Source organism: Panthera uncia, chromosome A2 (assembly GCF_023721935.1).
Source record: "Panthera uncia isolate 11264 chromosome A2, Puncia_PCG_1.0, whole genome shotgun sequence".
NCBI lineage: Eukaryota > Metazoa > Chordata > Mammalia > Carnivora > Felidae > Panthera > Panthera uncia.
In genome coordinates, this window is record NC_064816.1 from 158334073 (window position 1) to 158356977 (window position 22905).

General features: G+C 43.7%; 1 protein-coding gene and 1 long non-coding RNA gene across 4 annotated transcripts in view; one reads left to right on the forward strand and one right to left on the reverse strand.

The window, feature by feature from the left end:
• Positions 1-5869, reverse strand: part of XRCC2 (X-ray repair cross complementing 2) — a 152209-nt gene extending 146340 nt beyond the window's left edge. The window contains exon 1 of one of the 2 annotated variants that reach the window (XR_007460317.1): positions 5706-5738. Coding sequence is in view for 1 of the 2 variants with exons in the window: in XM_049643111.1 (XP_049499068.1) it covers positions 5706-5744 (39 nt within the window). In the remaining variant the exon portion in view is untranslated. Of the gene's footprint in view, positions 1-5705 lie in introns of both variants that reach the window. The other variant, XM_049643111.1, reaches the window with a different exon arrangement.
• Positions 5870-5906: 37 nt separating this feature from the next.
• On the forward strand, positions 5907-11934 carry LOC125930954 (uncharacterized). 2 transcript variants are annotated; one of them, XR_007460326.1, is made up of 3 exons: positions 5907-6015; positions 10732-10850; positions 11517-11934. It is a non-coding gene; the product is annotated as an uncharacterized LOC125930954 (long non-coding RNA). The 2 variants fall into 2 exon arrangements; XR_007460325.1 differs by having other exon boundaries at positions 5909-6011.
• The last annotated feature ends 10971 nt before the right edge of the window (positions 11935-22905 follow it).

Below are 22905 nucleotides of genomic sequence, written 5' to 3' on the forward strand. Positions count from 1 at the left end.
GAAACGAGACTCCGTCGCCACTTTGAAAATTCAACGGTCCTTCAGGGCGGAGTACGAGGCCTGGCTCTTTAATCAAGCTTTTGTCTAAATTATACGGCAAAGACAACTGCTGAATAATTTACTATATTGTTAAGTCCCATCATTTCTAAGTATATTCCATGAAGAGCTGGTGCTGTTCTAATTGATATTTTTTAAAAGCAATTATCCTATAAGAAAAGGAAAAATAAAGTCAAGCAAAATTTCCTATATATACGCCTGAGAATTTAAGCTTTTTTTTTTTCTTTTTAAATATATATTTTTTTAATGTTTCTTTTGGGGCGGAGCAGAGAGTGCGGGGACAGAGGATCCGAAAGAGGCTCTATGCTGACAGCTCAAACTCATGAACCACAAGATCATGACCTGAGCCAGAGTCAAACGCTTAACTGACTGAGCCACCCAAGTGCCCTCTTTTTTCTTCCTAAGTTTTTAATTCCAGTTAGTTAACACACAGCATTATACTAGTTTCAGGTGTACAATATAGTAATTCAACACTTCTATACATCACCCTGTGCTCACCAGGACAAGTGCACTCCCCAATCCCCCCATCACCTGTGTCACCCACCCCCCCCCCCCCCCCCTCTGGTAACCGGAAATTTGTTGTCTGCAGTTAAGAGTCTGTTTCTTGGTTTGTCTCTCGTTTTCCTTTGCTCATTTGTTTTGTTTCTTAAATTGCACATGTGAGTGAAATCACACAGTATTTCTTTCTCTTATTTAGCTTCGCGTTGTACTCTCAAGCTCCATCCATGTTGTTGCAAACGGCAAGATTTCATTCTTTATGGCTGAATAACATGCCATTGTGTGCACACACACATTCTTTATCCGCTCGTCAGTCAGCGCACACCTGGGCTGCTTCGGTCTTGGGTATCGTAAACAATGCTGCTGTAAACATAGGGGTGCATGTATCTCTTTGAATTAGCGTTCTTGTATTCTTTGGGAAAATACCCAGTAGTGCTACTGCTAGATCATAAGGTAGTTATAGTTTTAAGTTTTTGAGGAACCTCCGTACTGTTTCCCACAGTTCGCATTCCCCATCCACAGTGCACGAGGGTCCCCCTTTCTCCACACCCTCGCCAGGCCCCTTTATTTCCTGTGTTGTTGACTTTAGCCATTCTGACAGTTGTGTAAGCAGCATTAACCTCTAGCTGATTTGTAAGAACTAAATTTTAAATTTATGACATTCCACAAATTAGTAATTCCATTAAGTGCATTCTTCAGACCTCATCAGGAAGTTATGCCAAACTGCTTCAAATTGTCATTTAGATAAAAAACTCAAATATATGCAAGGTCCCAGAAAGAAAACAGAATCAAAATTATGGGAGCTTAATGTTGGCAGAATACTATCTTCACCTTGCATGTGAGGAACTCTGCCGGAGAAACGCTTCTGGCATATTCTCCCACCTCCTCGTTCTCTTCCCCAAGGAAGGAGAGATTTCCTAATGGGTTATTTTAAGAGCAGGTACTAGAAAGGCATGGATCATCTCCTTCATCCCTCCCAACAGTTTGTTGATTGGGAGTACCCATTCTGCTGTGTTCCTATACTTCAGTCTAAAAGGAGAGAGCACTCAGAAATGAGCATTTGCCAAAACAGTTGGCCTGATAACCTTCAGTGGTACACTGGGAGACAGAAGCCTGATCGGTGGGCTAAAGAGTGAATGGGAGATAAGGAAGTACAGACACAGAGCACAAACTCTTTGCTGTGCTGAGGGGGCTGGGGTGGGATGGGGCTGGCTGGGGCTGGCTGGGGGATGAACATCTAGGGAGGTTTTCTGCTTTGTTGTTAACGTTTTATGTTAGGATGCTGATGGAAATGATTGGTGGAGAAGAAGATTAAAAATCCAGAAGACAGAAAAACCACCACAAGAGTGGGAACCTCTTGGGGCGCCTGGGTGGCTCAGTCGGTTAAGCGTCCGACTTCGGCTCAGGTCACGATCTCACAGTCTGTGAGTTCGAGCCCCGCGTCGGGCTCTGGGCTGATGGCTCAGAGCCTGGAGCCTGCTTCCGATTCTGTGTCTCCCTCTCTCTCTGCCCCTCCCCCATTCATGCTCTGTCTCTCTCTGTCTCAAAAATAAATAAAAACGTTAAAAAAAAAAAATTTAAAAAAGAGTGGGAACCTCTGCAGCAGTGAGGTCCCTGAGGAGGAATGGGATGGAAGGAATCTGCAACCTAAGTGCAGAAGTTGCACTTTCTTAGAAGCAGAAATATTTTTTATTTTAAGGAGGGAATTCAGAGAAATAGTACACAGATTATCAAGACAGACTTCATGAATAAGCAGCGATTGCTACATTAATAACTGATAAATAGACTTCAGAATGAAGAAAATTATTAGAGATAGAGGTAAATTGCAGGATGAATCGAAGGCTTGATCGCCCAGGAAGACATATGATCCTAAATGTGTACATGTCTACCAGAATCTCAAAATACACGAAACAAAACTAATGCAGATGAAAAGAGAAACTGACAAACCCACAATTACAGTTGGGGCTTCAACAGTCCCCTCTCAGCAACTGACAAACTTAGAAAATCAGCACGGATAGATCTGAACAATACAAGATCTAACTCATATAAATAGAACGTTCCACCCAACAATAGCAGAACATACATTTTTTTTCCAAGGGCTCATGGAACAGTCACCAAGACAGAACTTTTTTTAAAAGAACTGAAATCATACAGAGTGTGTTCGCTGACAATGATGGAAGGAAACTAGAAATCAGTAACGAAAAGACAACAGGAAAGAATAAGGGAGCTCCTGTGAAATTTTTTTTCTCAATGACACATGAAGAAGCAAAGCAGAAAGAGGGGAGAGGGAAGAGGAGAAAGATAGGAAATTTATCCACCAAAGCAACAATTGCTGAGTGCCTACTCTGGGCTAAATATTGTTTCAAACACTGGGACTAAAGGAGTAAACTCAACAGACAACAAAGTCTGTTCTCATGACCCTTAAATCAATATAAAATGTCAGGTGTGTAAGTCAGGGGCGCCTGGGTGGCTCAGTCGGTTGACCCTTGATTGAGTCGGCTGAGACTCTTGATTCCGGCTCGGGTCATGACCTCAAGGTTGCTCGCTCACAAATGCGCACTCTTTCTCTCCAAAACAAACAAACAAACAAACAAACAAACAAAAAAAAACCCCAAAAAACCCAACCATTAAAAAAAAAAAAAAGAATAAACAGGGTAAAAGAATAAAGACTAACAGTAGGCAAGGTAAAAAATGAATTATTCTCTTTTACATTGTAGTCAAATGCTTTGTCCTTAAATCAAGGGTTCAGTGGGGCGCCTGGTTGGCTCATTCAGAAGAGCATGCAACTGTTGATCTCAGGTGCTTGAATATGAGCCCCACGTTAGGTGCAGAGATTACTTAAATAAAACTGAACAAAAAATAAATCAAGGGTTCATTATAAGTTTTCCATTCACACCATCTGGCCCACTATTAATTCCATCTCTAGAATCTGTTAAAATATTTTTTGCAACTTTATTTTCTTGGAAGACCCTGTATGAAACGTCTTTTCCCTACTACTCACAAAATGTGGGAATGGCTGGCTATTTTTTAAAGTTGTAATTGTAGTGAATTAAAATTTTAAAGTATGGGACACCCGGTGGCTCAGTCAGTCAGTCGGTGGCTCAGTCCGACTCGATTTTGGCTCAGGTCATGATTTCACAGTTTGAGATCGAGCCCCACGTTGGGCTCCGTGCTGACAACGTGGAGCCTGCCTGGGATTCTCCCTCTCCCTCTCCCTCTCTCTGTCCTTCCCCGCTCGTGTGCGCGCTCTCTCAAAGTAAATCAATAAACATCTTAAGCAAAAAAATAAATGAATGAATAAATAAATACAATTTTAAAGTAGTGCTTCAGTTTCTTGGGATGGCTTGTGACTTCAGAGATCTTCCTCAACGCAACGCCTGTGAGTAGAATCCATAAAGTACCACAGACTGAAGTGCAAAGGGAGAAAACAGCGCTCAAATAAATTAAGCACTGGCCACAGAGTGCCCAAAAACGCTTAAAGGAAAAGAGGCTCACTTGGCTGGTGTTGTGAACAAAAAGGAAAAAGAATCAAGTAGCACCTGCTGCCTAGCTCCCGACTCTCCCCTCTACCCCTTCCTACTCCACAAAGTAACAGGTGCCAGGCAACCTGGCTCACGACCTCCATACAGACATGGCAGGCCTCCCATTTTTTTGGATACTAGGCTTGTTCTCATGGCAAAAGTCATCTGAGTTCAACCCTGGTTTCAAGTGATCATTTAAAAATAAGTAAGGTTTGGGGGCACCTGGGTGGCTCGGTCAGTTAAGCGTCTGACTCTTGATTGTGGTTCAGGTCATGATCTCAGTTCCTGAGATGGAACCCCATTTCGGGCTCTGTGCTGGCAGCACGGCGTCTGCTCGGGAGTCTCTCTCTTCCTGCCCCTCCTCTGCTCAGGCTTGCTGTCTCTCTCTCTCTCTCTCTCAAATAGATAACATTTTTAAAAAATAGGCTGTAACAGTAGTGGTTCTTATGCAAGCAGCGGCTCCACTCTTACGCAGCGGGGATCAGCAAAGTAGGGCCCAGCAGGCCAACCCGAAAGTTTACAAGTAAGTTTTATTGGAACACAGCCAAGCAAATTTGTGTACGTCTCCATGGAAACCTTCACGTTAGAACTGCAGGGCGGAGTAGTTGCGACAGCGAACCCCCACTGGCCTGCAAAGCCTAAATACTATGGGGCCCTTCACCTGAGGGTACTGCTTCTCCCCCTAACCTGTGATCCACCTGTCTCCGTCTCAGGGCTTCCTTTCCAACCCTGTTCTCCCGCAGCAGCGATACAACTACACGCCACTACCCGCAGTCCCCCCAAATGAGCCGTGCGCTTGCTTAACTTAACGCACTACCCACGTCACAGCTACTCTCTGCTTTGAATGCCACCCCCTCTTGCCAAACCAACTTCACATGGTTCATAAAACCCCAGTCATCTCCTCCTCCTGGACTGGTCTTCCGCGATGCCTGCCCTTCTATTAGCACGCTTTACTGCACATACTGAGATTGGTGTTTTTTTTTTTTTTTTTAAGTCGGCCTCTCTCGCTAGTTCAACGGCAGAAGTGGTTTCTTTTGTTTCTTACTCGGATGCCCTGACCAGCGGTTGACACACAGTAAGCACCTGATACTTCTCGGTGCAATTCCTGAGGCCATTCTTGCAGGGCATCAAATGGCTGGCGCGGGTGCGGAGGTACTCAGGCTGGAACTGCAAAACGGGGCAGCGAGGGATGGAAGCCAGAGGCAGAGACGCAGAGACTAGGGGGCGAGGTGAAGCAACCTCCAGAAAAAGCCGCCTGTCCTAGAGAAACGTCCGTAACTGCTCCAGGCGGCCAGCCCTCCTAGCCTCCCCCGCCCGGCTCGCCACCCCCAAGCGCGGCGAACGTGCGACAGGTGCGGACCGTCAAGCTGCCGGGCGGAGACCACGCATTCACACCTATCCGTGCACGCGGGGCGGGGGTGTCCTCCTCCGGGTCCGCTCGCGGGACTCCCAGGCCCTGGGGCCCGGCTCCAAGGGCAAGGGTGGGCGGGGGCGGCCCCAGGGCCGGAGTCTAGCGCGGCTCTCCCTCCCCGCCACCCCCACCCCGGGCCAGGACGCCCGCGCCGCCTCCCTCGCCCGCCCGCGGCCCTGGTTCACGGCTCTCTCGTTTCCCATCCCGGTGCCTCTCACCTGCGTCCCAGACTCAGCCCTGTGGAAGTCGCTACACATCGCCCCGAAAGCTCTGCGCACCCGACACTCAACTTTCGCGCCACCAGCGCCATTTACCGCGAGTCCCTGCGGCCCCGCAGCCAGTCAGACGCGCTGACCCGCTGACCCGGGCGCGGGCATGCGCACTGCACCCGCCCTCCACCGGGAAGGCGGTGGGCATGCGCAGTAAGGCTTACGGGCGTCCCCCGCTCAGGTGGTATCTGACCGCGTCTCCTAGGAGACCGGGAGGCGGCTGGCGGTTTTCTCATCAACTTCAGTTCCTCTTTAGTAGGTAAAACTGGCAGCATGTTCTTTCTTTCTCTTTTTCTTTCTTTCTTTCTTTCTTTCTTTCTTTCTTTCTTTCTTTCTTTCTTTCTTTCTTTCCTTTTTTCTTTCTCTTTACTTATTTTACTTTCTCTCTCTCTCTTTCCCATAAACAAAGCAGTTACTGAGCAGGCAGGGCTTTTTGTCCATTTGTGGGTTAAAAGCCTCTGGCTGGCTGTACATGTGATTCATGGTTAATTCTGAAAAAAAAGTACACTAACTTTGAGAGAATCTTTGTAATTAAATAATTATAATAATAGGAATTACAGTTAACAGTTAACAATGCTTAGTATGTGTACTAAGTGCCTTATATTTAATAATTAGTTAAATCCACAGAGTCCAATGAGGTAGTTACTATTATTCCCGTGTATTACAGATGAGGAAACTGAGGCACAATTTTGGCCCACATTACTTTGGTGAACAGATTGTACTGAGTCAACAAATTAATGAGAACTAGGAAAGGAAGAGCATGAATGCAAACTGTTCTTCAAAGAAACTTGGTTGTGGGGCACCTGGGTGGCTCAGGTGGTTAAACGTTTGACTTCCGTTCAGGTCATGATCTCCTAGTCCATGAGTTCGAGCCCTAGTCGGGTTCTGTGCTGACAGCTCAGAGCCTAGAGCCTGGAGCCCGCTTCGGATTCTGTGTCTCCCTCTCTCTCCGCCCCTCCCCTGCTTGCACTCTGTCTCTCAAAAATAAAATAAAAACATTAAAAAAAAATTTTTTTTTTTGGGGCGCCTGGGTGGCGCAGTCGGTTAAGCGTCCGACTTCAGCCAGGTCACGATCTCGCGGTCCGTGAGTTCGAGCCCCGCGTCAGGCTCTGGGCTGATGGCTCAGAGCCTGGAGCCTGTTTCCGATTCTGTGTCTCCCTCTCTCTCTGCCCCTCCCCCGTTCATGCTCTGTCTCTCTCTGTCCCAAAAATAAATTAAAAAAAAAAAAAAAAAAAAACCTTTGAAAAAAAAAATTTTTTTTTTTAATAAATAAGACTGGGGCACCTGGGTGGCTCAGTCGACTGGGCGTCCGACTTCGGCTCAGTCCATGATCTCACGGTCTGTGAGTTCGAGCCCTGCATCAGGCTCTGTGCTGACAACTCGGAGCCTGGAGCCTGCTTCGGATTCTCTCTCTCTCTCTCTCTCTCTCTCTCTCTCTGCCCCTCCCTTGTTTATGCTCTGTTTCTGTCTCTATCTCAAAAATAAATAAAAATTTTAAAAAATAATAAATAAAAAACTTGGTTGTGAAGGAAGGAGATACATAGTAACAAGAAGAAATCGAGGAAGAGTCGTTAAGAAGGCAAAGCCTGGGGCACATTTAAATGCTGACAGGAAATGGGGTGTCTGCGTGGCTCAGTTGGTTAAGTGCCAGACTCTAGACTCCAGCTCAGGTCATTATCCCAGGGTGGTGGGATTGACCCCACATCAGGCTCTGTGCTAAGCAAGGAGCCTGCTTGGGATTCTCTCCTTCTCTCTCTCTCTCTGTGCCCCTCTTCCACTCTCTCTCTAAAATAAAAATTAAAAATAATTTAAAAAAATGTATGTGATAGGAAAGAGCTGTAGAAACATACTGCTTAAAGACGCCATCGGAGAAAGAATGCTCTTTCGCTGTGAGCAGAGACTAGGCTCAAAAATGGGTGCAGATGCAAGTATATTCTGGGGTAGGAAGCTCAAAGAGGTTGAGGAAGGTCAAGGCTGAGGGGTTTTGTTTTTCTCTGAAGTAGAAAGCAAGGTAGTACAAATCCAGCCTCCAGTTGAATTCCTCTTGTGAAGAGCAAAGTGTGCACCTAAGTTGACTGCCTGAATTAATGTTACCATCTACAGGCTCTCCCAAAAGCCTTCCTCCAAAACCCATTCTCAGTTCATGCCGAACACAGAGCACTGGTGACTGACCAAAGTTCTATACCACCGTGGACTATGGTGGTAATTACCTTAACCGGGAGAATTTTCCAGTGACACTTACTGTCTATAGTCACATTTAGTGCACAACCTATATTAGTATGATTCTTTTGCTGCACAGAGCTTTTCTCCCTGAGTTACAATTTTCTTGAATTCCAAGATAAATTTTCTAAAATCATCATGGATTTGGGGGCGCCTGGGTGGCTCAGTCGGTTGAGCGGCCGACTTCGGCTCAGGTCATGATCTCGCAGTCCGTGAGTTCGAGCCCAGCGTCGGGCCCTGTGCTAACAGCTCAGAGCCTGGAGCCTGTTTCAGATTCTGTGTCTCCCTTTCTCTGACCCTCCCCCATTCATGCTCTGTCTCTCTCTGTCTCAAAAATAAATAAACGTTAAAAAAATTTTTTTTAAAAATAAAATCATCATGGATTTTGATATCAGATACACCTAGAATTTTAAATCTGGTTTTGTCACTCATTACCATGATACACACTACTTATCACTCTGGACCATAGTTATTGCTGTGTTGTGATGATGAAAACCTGTACTGAAAACGGCTAGTACAGCGTCTAACACAAAATAGCGATTCCCTTCCTACCTCCCTATCTTTCTTAGATCATCACTTAACACAGTGCCAAAGATACGATACTCAATATGCATGCCTTGTTTACCGTGATGGTGGTGATTAGGGCCAGATTAAGAGATGAGCCTGTCCGGCAGACGTCCAGAGTGGCACATCATGAAGGCTGCTGAAACTTCTCTATGTACTAAAATATCACAAGAATACGAGATGGAAGAAAAACCATTTTTAACTGCAATCTTTTCAACTGGGATCCTGTATGTGGTTGGGAAGAAAAAACACTTGGAAAGACAGTGAAACAGGCTCCATAAAAGACACGCTTGGGTAACAGAAGAGTTACCATGTGTAGGTTTAGTTAATGTGACAACTGCCTTCTCCCCACCCACTCCCACACAAAGAAACAAGATAGTGAATTTCTAAAAATATGTAGACATATATTGAAAATGCATCCTTTTAGAAGATGTGCCAACTTCTTTGCTCCCCAGGGCAAGTCCACAAATCTTAATACAATTCCGATCATATTGATGATAGTGATGCCTTGAGCTATAATCCCTTTTGAACTGGGGTCCTGGATTTCCTGTCTTAGAAATGCAAAGTCTAATTTTTCTAAGTCTGTAAGATATCCAAGGCATCCGTGTAATGAACAGCTACAGAAGATAGATACAATGTCTCCCTCAGGAGCAAAGTGCTGCTTACTGCCCATTATAAAATATTTGGGTTCCCCGAGCTGAAATTTCCTCTCCTATAATGCAACCTACTCCATGTGTACATGTTACCCTACCCTCTTCACAATTCCTGTGCTTTACTGGGGCTTCTGTAACCAGTGTAAGGAGATGCTGGTATTCTGGCTGCTGGCTTGGACTCTTTCGTCTTTTATCAGCATCCACGAAATTGTGGTAAGCTAACTCATGAGCTTGCTGGAAGAGTAAAATCTCAGGCTCTTTGCAGTTCTCGGGACCCACACTAAACAATCTGTAACAGGATATATTAAAGGTTTTGAGTGATAAAGCAAAAGCTCAGAAAAGCAGGAATATAATTGTAATCGAGAAAGGCAGGAAGACGGTAATTCAAAATAGAGGCATGATTCAGCCAAAATAGATGAACATGGCTTTCATTCTGACCTACAGGTTTTTATGCCTTGTTAAACTTTCTTGATAAAGTTTTGGACCTAACCTCTAGGGCGTGAGGAACTAGAAATTTAGTCCTGATAATAGTAATGCCCACTTTGGGGTTCTAAGAGGCAAGAATCTAGACCTAGTAACATTGGGCATTAACATCAAGATGAAAAACTGTTTCCTGGAATGAAAAAGTGTCATGCAAAGATATTTTTTTCACCCATCTCTTATTTGAAAAGCCTAGGGAATATATTCTTATGAGATATTTCTTGGGATAATAATAATAAAGTTGCTCGTGGTATAAATTAGAATGTTTTTGGTTGCAAGTCACAGAACACCCACCTCTTAATTGATTTAAATAATGAATGAGATCTCTTGGGTCACACAGACCATGAAATTTCCTCAGTTTTTGTTTTTGTTTTTATTTTGGAGATCGAGCACATGCACACACACAAGCTGGGGAGGGGCAGAGGGACAGAAGGAGAGAATCCCAAGCAGGCTCCACACTCTACACTCCTGATGCAGGGCTCAATCCCACGACCGTGACATCCTGACGTGAGCCAAAAGCAGGAGTCAGACGCCCAACCAACTAAGCCACCCAGGTGCCCAAAATTACCTCAGTTCTAATGTTCTAGAGATATCACTTCTCTTTTAAAAGAATGTTCAAGATGCTCTCATAACTTACTGTTAGAAATGCAAATATGTACAGCCTTTTTAGAGGGGAATTTTCCAGTATGTAACAAAACTTTTTTTTAACTTTTTGACACAGCAATCCTTCTTCTAGGAATTTTTCCTGAAGTCATAACTCCAGTTCCCCTCCTAGGTTTATACCCCTTATATCCATTTGAATAGATTTTAAATATGGAGATTCAAGATCCATAATCAACTCTGCCCTATGTCTGTGATTCTGGGGTATGCCTCTAACTTCGACGAGATGGTACCCTCCACTTCTTTCCCTGGAAGGTGAGGGATTTGGATCAGATGATAGCTCCCACTTACCAAAAGTCAGCTCTGTTGCAGACACTATGTTTATTATTCTGTATGATTCCCAATCCTTTCTTGCAAGGTATGTATGTATGTATGTATGTATGTGTTTAATTTTTGAGGTAGGGTTCACACCCAGCACAGAGCCCAAGGCAGAGCTTGAACTCACGACCCTGAGATCAAGACCTGAGCTGAGATCAAGAGTTGGATGCTTAACTGAGCCACCCCGGCACCCTGCAAGGTATTTATTATACCCCCATTTCATAGGCAAGGACGTTGAGGCTCGGAGAAGTTTAACCATCATACAGTCCTCCTGGTCAGTAAACCCAGTAAAACCCAGGTTTACCTGACTATAAAGCCTACAGTCTTCCTAACGCACTAAGTGGCTTCAGAAGATGCAAAGGCTTTGAGGCCTTTCACAACTCCATATTCTGTGATTCTCTACAATTAAGGGAATCAACATGTCCACCAAAGTGCTAATAGTTCATAACCTCAGCATTCATTCCTTTCTCCCTGGGAATTAGCCAGCAGTCAACCGAGTATCATGTTCACTTACCCTAAAGTCATCGTCACCTCAACCTCTTCTTGCCTTGGGTACCTCAAGGTAGTTCATTGTCCTTGCTTCTTCCTCTTTATCCCACCCCTGCCTAGGCAGTTACTCTGTGCTCTGTGTACTTGAGTTTGTAGGCTCCTTACCGGATAAGTGGTTTTGTTGGAGCGTGGATGTACTTGTAATTCACATAGATAACTGTGCTCATTCTTTGTCCTGGCTGGGATCTGAGATTCTCAAGTCCATCTCTGTTCTTTCCCTGCTCTGTTTTGCAAAGCAAAAGCACCGGGGGGAGATAGGAGGATGGAAGAGGGGAGAAGGGAGAAGCTGGTGGTGCGCCTTCTCCGTCTTTTTTAGGATCTCCTACAGCAAGCGTGTCTTCTCCAGAGCTCCAGTCTCCGCTGAACAACCCTGCTGTAGTTCCGGCTTCTGCAGAGTGACCTCAGCCCCTGGACTTAGGTCACATCACTTTCTCCCCTTGTCCCTCTCACCTCCCTGGGTGGAGACGACTTCTTGCCATTAGAAAGCCTGAGCCTCACCTATCCCGTTTGGTTTCTTAACTGTTTCATCGCCTGTGTAACGAATTCCTCATATTAAATTCTCTCGGGGGGTCTGGGGGGCCCAGCTGGTAAAGCATCCAACTCTTGGCTTTGGCTCAGGTCATGATCCCAGGGTCATGGGATTGAGCCCGGAGCTGGGCTCCGCTCTAACAGCGTGGAACCCGCTTAAGACTCTCTCTCCCTCTGCCTCTCTCCCCGTTCGTGCTCTTTCTCTCTAAAATAAATTTTTAAAAAATCTCTCTGTTTTAAACTACTTAATGTGTTATCTCTTTTCCTAGTTAATTCTCAGCGGATACACTCAGTTTTTCCCTTTTTTAAAGGTCTGTCTCTATTCCTATTTGTCTGTGTTACTGTCTAACTGCTGCAAGGTGGTCTACACTGTGTACCCAACACCTTGTGCTTGTCCGTGTCCTCCATAAGTGTCTCCAATTCTTGCCCCCACACACAGCACTTTGACGAATATTCTCTGTGTATGTCCCCTCATAGATCTTTTATGAGAGTTTTTCTGCAATATATCCTTGGAATGGGGTGACTGGGTCACGAACACATTAACTCGCCTAAATTCTGTTAGGTTGGTGGACAAAATTTCTTCCTCCATTTCCTCAACTCTTGACATCATTCAACTTTCCAATTTTTGCCTTACCTTATTAAATTTCACAATAGTATCATTCAACAGAAGGATTGACTAACAATTGTTGAATGTTATACTATATGCCAGCCACTTTACATAGTTTCTCCTTTAGTCCTTACTCCAGTTCTATGGGTAAGTGCCAGGTGAAGGAACAAAGGATCAGAGAGGTTAAGCAACTGGCCCAAGGCCACGTAGCTAAGAAATTGCAGGACTGGATCACAATCCAGGCCGATCTGCTCTAAAGCTTGTGTCTCTGACCCTTATGGCATATTGCTTTTACATCAATGGGGACGTCCCTGCTTTATACTTGAACAACTGAGACTGGAGAGATGACATCAATTACACAATAGTGTTTGCATAGCTGGGAAGAATTGGGGATCATTTTGACCTTGGGTCTCACCTAAAGCCGGTGCTCTTGACTTTGCACAGCACCACCCAACAGACACCACGTCTGGGACAACAGAGAGCCCAGGGCGGTGACCTTGTGACTGCCAGTGACGTTTTTGAATTCTCTAAGCCACACCGACAGATAATCGGGTTCACCAGAAGACCTACGGAAATAAAATTGCCCTAAATTTACTTTAATTGCTTTAGGAGGTGAAAAGATTGAGGTCGGCATCCACGTTAGAATAAGCACTTTGAGGAGTCTGGCCATCTAAAGCCCAAGGTACTAGAACTCACCAGTTGACAACATTCATTTCCCAATTAAAAGACTTCCCGCAAATCAAACCATAATGAGATGCCACTTCACACCCACCAGGATGGCTAGAAAAATATAAACAAATAAATAACAAGCGTTGGTAAAGGCATAGAGAAATTGGATTATTCGTGTATAGCTGGAGGGAATGTAAAATGTCTCAGCCCCCGTGGAAAACATTCTGGCCATCCTCAAAATCTTAAATGGAGAGTTACCCTATGACCCAGCACACCCACTCCTGGGTCTATACCCCCGAGAGGTAAAAACCATCGTACACACAAACGCTTGTACATAAATGTTCATAGCAACATTTTTCATGACAGCCGTGAAATAGAAACCACCCAAATACCCATCGACTGATGGATGAGTAACTAAAATGTGGTATACCCACATAACGAAACGTTATTTGGCAAGAAAAAGAAATGAAGTGCTGACTTGTGCTATGACCTGTACGAACCTCAAAAACATTATGTTAAGTGGAAGGAGCCAGTCACGAAGGACACATGCTGTATGATTCCACGTGCATGAAACGTCCAGAATAGGAGAACGTAGAGACAGAAAGCAGATTCGTGGTCGCCTAGGGCTGGAGGGTGTGTGTGTGGGGGGGGGGGCGGGTGTTGGCTGGGGAGGGCTAATGGGTACAGGGTTTCTTTTAGGAGCAATGAAAATGCTCTAAAACCGATGGTGTGATGGACACACAACTCGTGAATAAGCTAAAAGCTGTTTGTCCACTTTAATAGGTGACCTGTATGCATGTTGAGTTTTTCAGGAAAGCTGTAGAAAAAGGCAATGAGGTTAAGACTTCTGGAGAAATGGATGCTGGGAATGGACAAGGATGACATTATCTTCTTTATTTTATTACTTTTACACACAGTTATAATTGTGTAATTATACACAATTACACTCAGCTTGTGCCAGAAGAAATTTTTACTTCTCAGAGACTGCTTTTTTTTTTTAGCCATCTGTATGTTTCTTTTGGGTCTTATGAGATAGGGTTTCCAATTCCTTTTTTCTTTTTCCTTTTTATTTATATTTATAGACATATATGAGGAGAGTTGTTAGAATAAAAACCTGTTATATAGTTGAGGATGGAAATAGTAGATAGAATTCTCCCACCATTAAAGGTAAAAAAAAAAAAAAAAACATTCAAAGGAAGTTCCAAGAAAACTATGCAGACTGAATTTAAATAATCATTTTTGAGCAGCAACTCTCAGAATTTTGGGACTCAGGAGCACTTTCCACTCTTAAAAATTACTAAGGACCCCAAAGAACTTTTGTTTATGTAGGTTATATCGAATATTATTTACTACATTGCAAATTAAATTGAGGAATTAAAAACATATGTCTTTATTCAATCTATTACATGTCAACATATTTTTAAAAGGATTTTCTAAAATAAAAAACTGGTGGGGTGCCTGGGTGGTGCAGTCAGTGGAGTGTCTGATTCTCGATCTCAGCTCAGGTCATAATCTCACATTATGTTTGAGCCCTACATCAGGCTCTATGCTGATGGTGTGAACCTACTTGGGATTCTGTCTCTTCTTCTCTCTGCCTCTTCCCTGCTTGTGCTCTCTCTCTCTCTCTCTCTCTCAAAATAAACGAATAAACTTAAAATATAAAAAAGATGGAACTGGAGGGTATTATGCTAAGTGAAATTAGTCAGAGAAAGACAATTATCATATGACTTCACTCATATGAGGACATTAAGAGACAAAACAGATGAACATAAGGGAAGGGAAACAAAAATAATATAAAAACAGGGAGGGGGACAAAGCATAAGAGACTCATAAATATGGAGAACAGAGGGTTTCTGGAGGGGTTGTGGGTGGGGGATGGGCTAAAGGGGTAAGGGGCATTAAGGAATCTACATCGTTGCACTATTTGCTAACTAATTTGGATGTAAATTAAAAATAAAATTTAAGGGGCGCCTGGGTGGCGCAGTCGGTTGAGCGTCCGACTTCAGCCAGGTCACGATCTCGCGGTCCGTGAGTTCGAGCCCCGCGTCAGGCTCTGGGCTGATGGCTCGGAGCCTGGAGCCTGTTTCCGATTCTGTGTCTCCCTCTCTCTCTGCCCCTCCCCCGTTCATGCTCTGTCTCTCTCTGTCCCAAAAATAAATAAAAAACGTTGAAAAAAAAATTAAAAAAAAAATAAAATAAAATTTAAGAAAACTAAAATAAATAAAGAAAAAAGGAATAAAAGAAATAAAAGAAATAAAAAATTGGTGAGGGGCTCCTGGCTGGCTCAGTTGGTAGAGCATGAGACTCTTAGCCTCAGAGTTCTGAGTTCAAACCCCAAGTTGGGTGTGGAGATTACTGAAAAAAATAAAATCTTTAATAAAATAAAATTAAATTAAAACTTGGTGAAAGGAATAGCGTTGCTTTACATTTTTTTCGCAAATTTCTTTTATGGTTGCTTTAATCAAACGACTGCTAGGATCTCCTATCCACTTCTGAATTTAATCTGTTGTAATGTGAGCACGATGAGAATACCAACATAAAGAGAAAGGAAAATAACATCTTAGTATTTTTTATGAACATGGTTTTGATTTCATGAACCCCCTGAAAGGTCTCGGCAATCCCCAGGAGTCTTAGATCGTGGTGTGCTAACCACTGGTTTAGCGTTTGCTAAAATTCCTGATAAGAGTTCCGTTGACTACCTTTCACATTTCATTTTAATTCAATCATTATTGAATAATTACATTTCAAAATATGTGCACGTGGGACACCTGGGTGGCTCAGTCGGTTAAGCATCCGACTCTTAGCTGCGGCCTGGGTCATGAGCTCACGCTTCCGGAGATGAGCCCCCCTGTCAGAGGCGACTGCTTCGGATTCTCTCTCTCTCTGAAAATAAATAAATAGAGACTTTAAACAACAACAACAAAATATGTGCACAGATGTCTAGGTATATGTACAAAAACTCCATAATAAAGCGTGTGCCTCAACAACTAAACATTTACTTTTGCTCCATGAAAACATGGAAACCATCTTAACACCGGAAGAGGAATGGCGAGCAGTAAAAGGAAATCCCTCGCAGTGAAGTAACGGGGCTACGGTTGATGATGTCAAACGCAGAGTGTGTTGCTCTTCTCCTCAACTTTAGGTGCACTTTTTGGTAATCACAATTACTGGAAAGCCCAAAAGGAAGCTAAGAAGGTGTCACCAGTGGTTTTGAAGCCTTGTGTGAGGAACTGACAGGACAGCAGAAAAGAAGCAAGTTTCAGGCCGGCCCAGCTCAGATGTCGATAATACAGGAGCAAGAACATTGGTAACAGGGGTCCCAGTAATCGTGGGGGTGATACAACAGGGTCTGAACAAATCCGTTTTGCTACAATAGTTCCCATGGCCACGAACAGAGCCTGGGCACTAAACAAAGTGAACTCTGAAATGGGGGACATGGAGGTTGACCTTATCATAAAAGCCACTGAGAATCAGGGAAATAAAACTTGGGGTACGAATAAGGAAATACAGGCATACGCTCTGCTTCAAGGACCCACATACAGTAAAACCTTGGTTTGTAAGCATAAATCGTCCCCGAAACATGTTCGTAATCCAAAGCACTTGTATATCAAAGCCCGAATTTCCCCATAAGAAATAATGGAAATTCAGACGATTTGTTCCACAACCCCAAACATTCATATAAGAATGATCACAATCCTGTAATATAATATAAAATGAAAAGCAAATACAAAATATAAAGAACAATAAACAAATTAACCTGCACTTACCTTTGAAAGCCTTCGTGGCTGGTGTGAGGGAGACGAGAGAGGGGAGGGCTATTGTGTAGGACACCTTTCAGTATCACTAATGGAATTACTGCTATCTTTTGGCTCAATGGAATCTTTTTCTGCACGGGGACCATTGTATATGCTCACACGGATGTTGACTACAGTAAAGTATTCATAAACTCTTGTCAGAGACTGTATTTAATGTAACTGGCAATGAGGCAGCAGAGGAAAGGGTCTATATCTGCAGGCGGCCTGACCTAGAATGAAGCAAAGGACCGTCCATAGGTGCTTGGAAGTGACAAAAAATACTCTAGTGTCAGTTGTGGGCACCTTCCAACATTCTGAAAAATCACTCATTTCTGCCAAACACCACGGCCCGAGACTGAGCATCCGAGCATGGGAGACGATCACCCACAATCCTGCAGGGAGCGAGAACGAGAGCAAGAGCGAGAGCAAGAGAGAGGGAGGGAGGGAGAGAAGAACCATTGGTTCAGTTGTGATCATGTGGCTTTTGGAATCACATACTGCTCATATTGCAGGACATCGCTCGTTTTATCAAGGTAAAATTTATTAGCAATGCTTGCTCGTCTTGCGGAACACTCGCAGAACAAGTCGCTTGCAATCCAAGGTTGTACTGCCTAAAAACAGAGAAGTGAACTGGAACTCTCTCCAAAACGTGCACGCCTACTGTGGAAATACCCACAGCAGCGGGGGAAGACGGCGGGAAGCATTCGGCAAAGCAGAAACGGGGGAAGGGCGATGGAGGTTTGTTGGAGGGACGGCAGACCACAGACCGCCAGGCCACACTGAGAAAATGAGTCATGTTTTCCCAAAACGAGATGCAAACCCGCACAGGAAACATAGAGAGGTTTGGACTGTCTGTTCGCTGATGGAAGCCTCATTCTGTTGAAAGCCGAGCTTCAGATATGTCCTTTACCTCCTTTGGTGGAGATTAAAGTGCTCAAATTTAGATATTTAATGAGAGGAGCTGCTGCATAAAATTTAACTCTGACCACGTGAAAAGGCAGTAGCAGAAAATGACCGCGTTATCTTAGAGGAAACATGGGTGCAGTCAGATATGTCTTAGACCTAAGAATAGTAGAATTTCAGAGCAGGAAAAGAAAAAAAAAAAAGATATAACCCTGTGGGTAGACAATTTATTTTTATTTTTATTTTTTTTATTTTTTTTTTAAATTTTTTTTTTTCAACGTTTTTTATTTATTTTTGGGACAGAGAGAGACAGAGCATGAACGGGGGAGGGGCAGAGAGAGAGGGAGACACAGAATCGGAAACAGGCTCCGAGCCATCAGCCCAGAGCCTGACGCGGGGCTCGAACTCACAGACCGCGAGATCGTGACCTGGCTGAAGTCGGACGCTTAACCGACTGCGCCACCCAGGCGCCCCTATGGGTAGACAATTTAAAAGTGAACAGGGCTGAAGGAGGGTGTCTATAAAAATGAGTAAGTCTCTTAAAGCATGGAATTATCATAAATATGATACATATTTTTAAAAATTTGTTTAATGTTTATTTATTTTTGAGAGAGAGAGAGAGAGAGAAAGCGGGGGAGGGCCAGAAAGAGAGGGAAACAGACGATCTGCACAGAGCCCAACATGCGGCTTGAACTCAACAAACTGCGAGATCATGACCTGAGCTGAAGTTGGATGCTTAACCGGCTGAGCCACCCGGGCGCCCCATAAATATGATATCTTTTGATTAAGCCAAGCGTTTAATAGTTTGTGAATAAGATGGGAAAACGAGTGGACCGATAAAACACTCACTACTGTGAAATCCTGATTTCTTAAAGGTCTAAAAGGGCACAGCCCATACCCTTGGACCCACCGATTCCCCTCTGAGGATCCATCCCTCAGAAATACCAGCCCAGGTACAGAAAGAAATATGTGGCAAGATTAAGTACTGCAGCTTTGTTTGGAGAATCATACAAATGACTGGGATTGGCGTAATAGTTACGGTACTCCTCGTCATGGGATATCTCACAGCACTCCTCGCAGGAGGGAGCTGCCTACAGGGTTATGGAGGAGAGGGGAGCCCAGCGTTGTTTGGGTGAAAAGCAAGAGGTATGGTCAGAGGCAAGCACAGAGTGCCACGGGGAGGGCCCCGGGTGTGGAGCCCGAGGCAGAACCCGGCACCACTGAAGGCAGAGAGAGGAGGGTAAGAAAGCAAATGACAAATCGAAAACAAACAAGAGGCGAGTGATAATATTGGCTAGTTAAGTGTAACAAATACACCATAGCAATGGAAGATGCTAATCGTTGCTAAACCTGGGGCCAGGTACGTTTAGCTTGTCAATTTTCCTGTAAATGTGACAGCATTTTCAAAAAAAATAAAGCCTATTTAAAACTGTACGCGCACAAGGATGAGACGTTTCCGGACAAAAAGATGGCAATTTAGTGTGTGGTTTTTTTTTAATCACCTTTTGTAGTAAAACCAAAATGAAGGGTAAAGGGTGACAAATATCACAATATGTTTACTAGTTACATCAGAAAAATCCCAGTAACTCGAAGACTGCAACATTTCGTGTAAATTACAAGTTCCTCAGAATTTACGAATTAATTTTTAACTACTGGCAACAAAGGAATATTCTTTGCCTTGTAGACAAAGTATAACTGAATCGGGAAACTCATTTTTACCCACTGTGGACTCAAAAGTGTTTTGTTCCTGCCAGTCTCCCAAAACCTCCTGTCAAGCTTGGGTACATAACTTTTCTTCATATTTGATCTTAGCATTTGTAAGGGATAAATAATTGATCAGCACAGGAATTCTGGGAATATATTCAGCTTACGCTCAGCACTAAACTCTTTCTAAATGTCCTTAGGCGGCAACCCAAAATGTGCATCACCGAGATGTCAGTCGGAACGGGAAGCGCAGTGACACCATGGATTAGAGTCAAGAAATGTGAAATGCAAACAGGGGACTAGGAGACGTCAGTTTCACTGCTAGTTAAGTAGTCGGTGTACCCAGCTACTTAAAAAAAAAAAAAAAAAAGCCCTTTAATGTCTCTCGAGTAAGACTATAACCTCTTTGAGGGTAGAATCTCCCCCCCTTCTAATTTTAATAAAATATGGTTGCAAATGGAAACTTCAAAGTGCGCCGAAGAAAAAGTATAATTTAAACGTTTTTTATTGTATTACGATAACACACCATGAGGTCTACTCTCTGAAATGGCTAAGTGTACAATATTGTACAGCCTAGCTCTAGAATTTACCCATCTCGCATAACTGACCCCTGATGCCATTGATTAACAACTCACCTTTCCCCCCTCCCTCTAGCCTCTGGCAACCCCCGTTCTCTCTGCTTTTATGAGTTTGGCTATTTTAGGTACCTCCTATAAATGGAATCATGCAGTATTTGCTTTTCTGTGACTGGCTTTTTTCACTCAGCATAATATGTCCTCAAGTTTCACCCATGTCGTCACGTATGCAGAATTTCCTTCTTTTTTAAGGCGGAATAATAAAAATCCCGTTGTGTGGGGGCGCCTGGCTGGCTCAGTCAGTAGAGCATGCGACTCTTTTATTTTTTTAAGTTTATTTTTTTAGTAATCTCTGTACCCAACATGGGTCTCGAACTCACAGCCTCAACACCAAGAATCACATGCATGCAGCTCTTGATCTCACAGTTGTGAATTTGAGCCCCACTTGGGTGTAGAAATTACTTAAAAATAAAGTCCTAAAAAAAATATTCCACTGTGTGTACGTACCACATTTCTTTATCCATTCATCCATCTCTGGGCATTTAGGTTGTTTCCACATCTTGACTATTGTGAATAATGCTTCAGTGAACATTGGAGGCCTAATACCTGTTTGAATTCCTGATTTCATTTCTTTCATATAAACACCCAGAAGTGGGGGCACCTGGTGGCTCAGTCGGTTAAGCACCTGACTTGGGCTCAGGTCAGGATCTTGCAGTTCATGAGTTCACGCCCTGCGTTGAGCTCTGTTGACAGGTCAGAGACTGGAGCCTGCTTTGGGTTCTGTGTCTCCTTCTCTCTCTGCCCCTCCTCTGCTCATGCTCTGTCTGTCTCTCTCTTTCAAAAATAAATAAACATTAAAAACCATTAGATACCCAGAAGTGGGATTGCCGGATCAGATGGTGGTTCCATTTCTAATTTTTTTGAGGAATCTCCACGCTGTTTTCCATAGTGGCTGCACTGTTTTGCATTCCCACCACCAGTGTATAAGAGTTCCCTTTCCCCACATCCCTGCCAACATTTATTATCTTTTGGGTTTGGTTGTTGCTGTGCTTTTTTTTTTTTTTTTAAGTTTATTTATTTATTTTGAGAGAGAGCTTGAGCATGGGGGTGGGAAGGAGCAGAGAGAGCAGAGAGAGAGAATCCTAAGCTGACTCTGTGCTGTGAGTGCAGAGCCTGATGCCGGGGCTCAATCTCATGAACCGTGAGATCATGACCTGAGTGGAAATCAAGAGTGGGACACTTAACCAACTGAGCCACCAAGGCACCCCTATTTTTTTTTTTTTTTTGATAATAGATGCTCTGACAGGTGTGAGGTAATGTCTCATTGTGATTTTGATTTGCATTTCCCTGATGATTAGTGATGCTGATCTTTTTGTGAACCTATTGGCCTTTTGTGTGTCTTCTTTGAAGAAATGTCTATTCAAGTCTTTAGCCCATTGTTTTAAAAGCTTCATGACATTGGTCTTGGCAGTGATTTCTTGGATATGACACCAAAAACATAGGAAACAAAACCAAAAATAGACAAGTAGGATTACCTCAAACTAAAAACTTTCTGCACAACAAAGAAAGCAATGAAATGAAAAGTCAACCTGAAGAATGGAAGAAAATATTTGCAAACCATCAAGCAACTGGTAAATTTCCAAAATATATTTTAAAAACTCATAAAATCAAGAGCAAAAAAGTTAATAACCCAATTTAAAAGGGATACTTTTTTTACACTTGATGTTGTATACGTGTGTAAAAGAGTAACCTTTGTCCGAAACATTTTCATTCCAAAAAATTATTATTTTTAATGTCGTGCCAAAGTTCCCAGGCTCCACTCAGGGTGTAACTGAGGAACACTATGAATGCCATAATAGGATGAGCTTCCATTTTCACATGCTCATAAAATCCCTGCCCCCCCTTTACCCCCCCCCCCCCCCCACCGCTTTTCCCCAAGGCATTTCTGGGATCCACTAGTGTGTGTCATATCGTCAGAAATGGGTCCAGTTAGGCTCTTCCCGCCCAGATTTCTTGTGGAGGATCTTGCCCTGGCCTGCTACTTGTGCCCTCATTGCGTGACAACGTGACTGGATCCACCTGTCCTCTGCAGGGGGCCACACTGAACCCTCGCAGGGCAACAGTGCAGACTGGTGGATGGGCCTCTCACCAGTATTGTGCTTTAGTCTCTCACCTGGCCCTCAGAGCCCCATAGCTGTCAGCCAGACTTCCACCAGCCAGAGCCTTTGGGGAGTACATCTCTGCCACGTTGAGACCTTACCCCTCAGTCAACAGCAGCTGGGAACGGATGCCTGGCCATCCTCCTTCTGTATCTCATTTCACCCATTCTCTCCAGGTATCCGTGCACGTTGTACCGTATCCCCCTACCAGCCCCAAGACCTCTGTTCATACCAATTCATGCCTATAGGGCATCTGGAGGAATTCTCCAGACGACCAGCCCCCATACTTTAAATTCTAGTTTGAGCTTATTGGAGGTCTGTTATGTACTCCTAAAGTGAAGTCTTACTTTCCAGATGTGCTGGGGAAAGGGAAGCTTGACTAGCTCATATCATTGACCTGCATTCATCCATTACTAAGAATATGCTAAGCCTACCATAGGCAGGATTTAATTGAAGGCATACGAAAGAACATGAAAAAGACTATATTATTATTTTTATCCAATCATGTTTCTATTACCTGGCTTCATCTCTTGCCCCAAATGAATCATGTCATACATGAGTGTCTGTCTCAATCAGGGGTTTTAGAAGTGGCATCTGTAAGACTGTCACTTAGTCCCTGTGTATGGCTGGACCACAAACCATACATTCAGGAACTAAGGGGCAACCACAGTTGGCCTTGTTATTGGAAAAAAGAAATCCAGGCTTTAGAAGGATAGCTGAATGAATGAGGAATGTAGAGAGAAAAGAGGAGAGATAGTATTTTGTG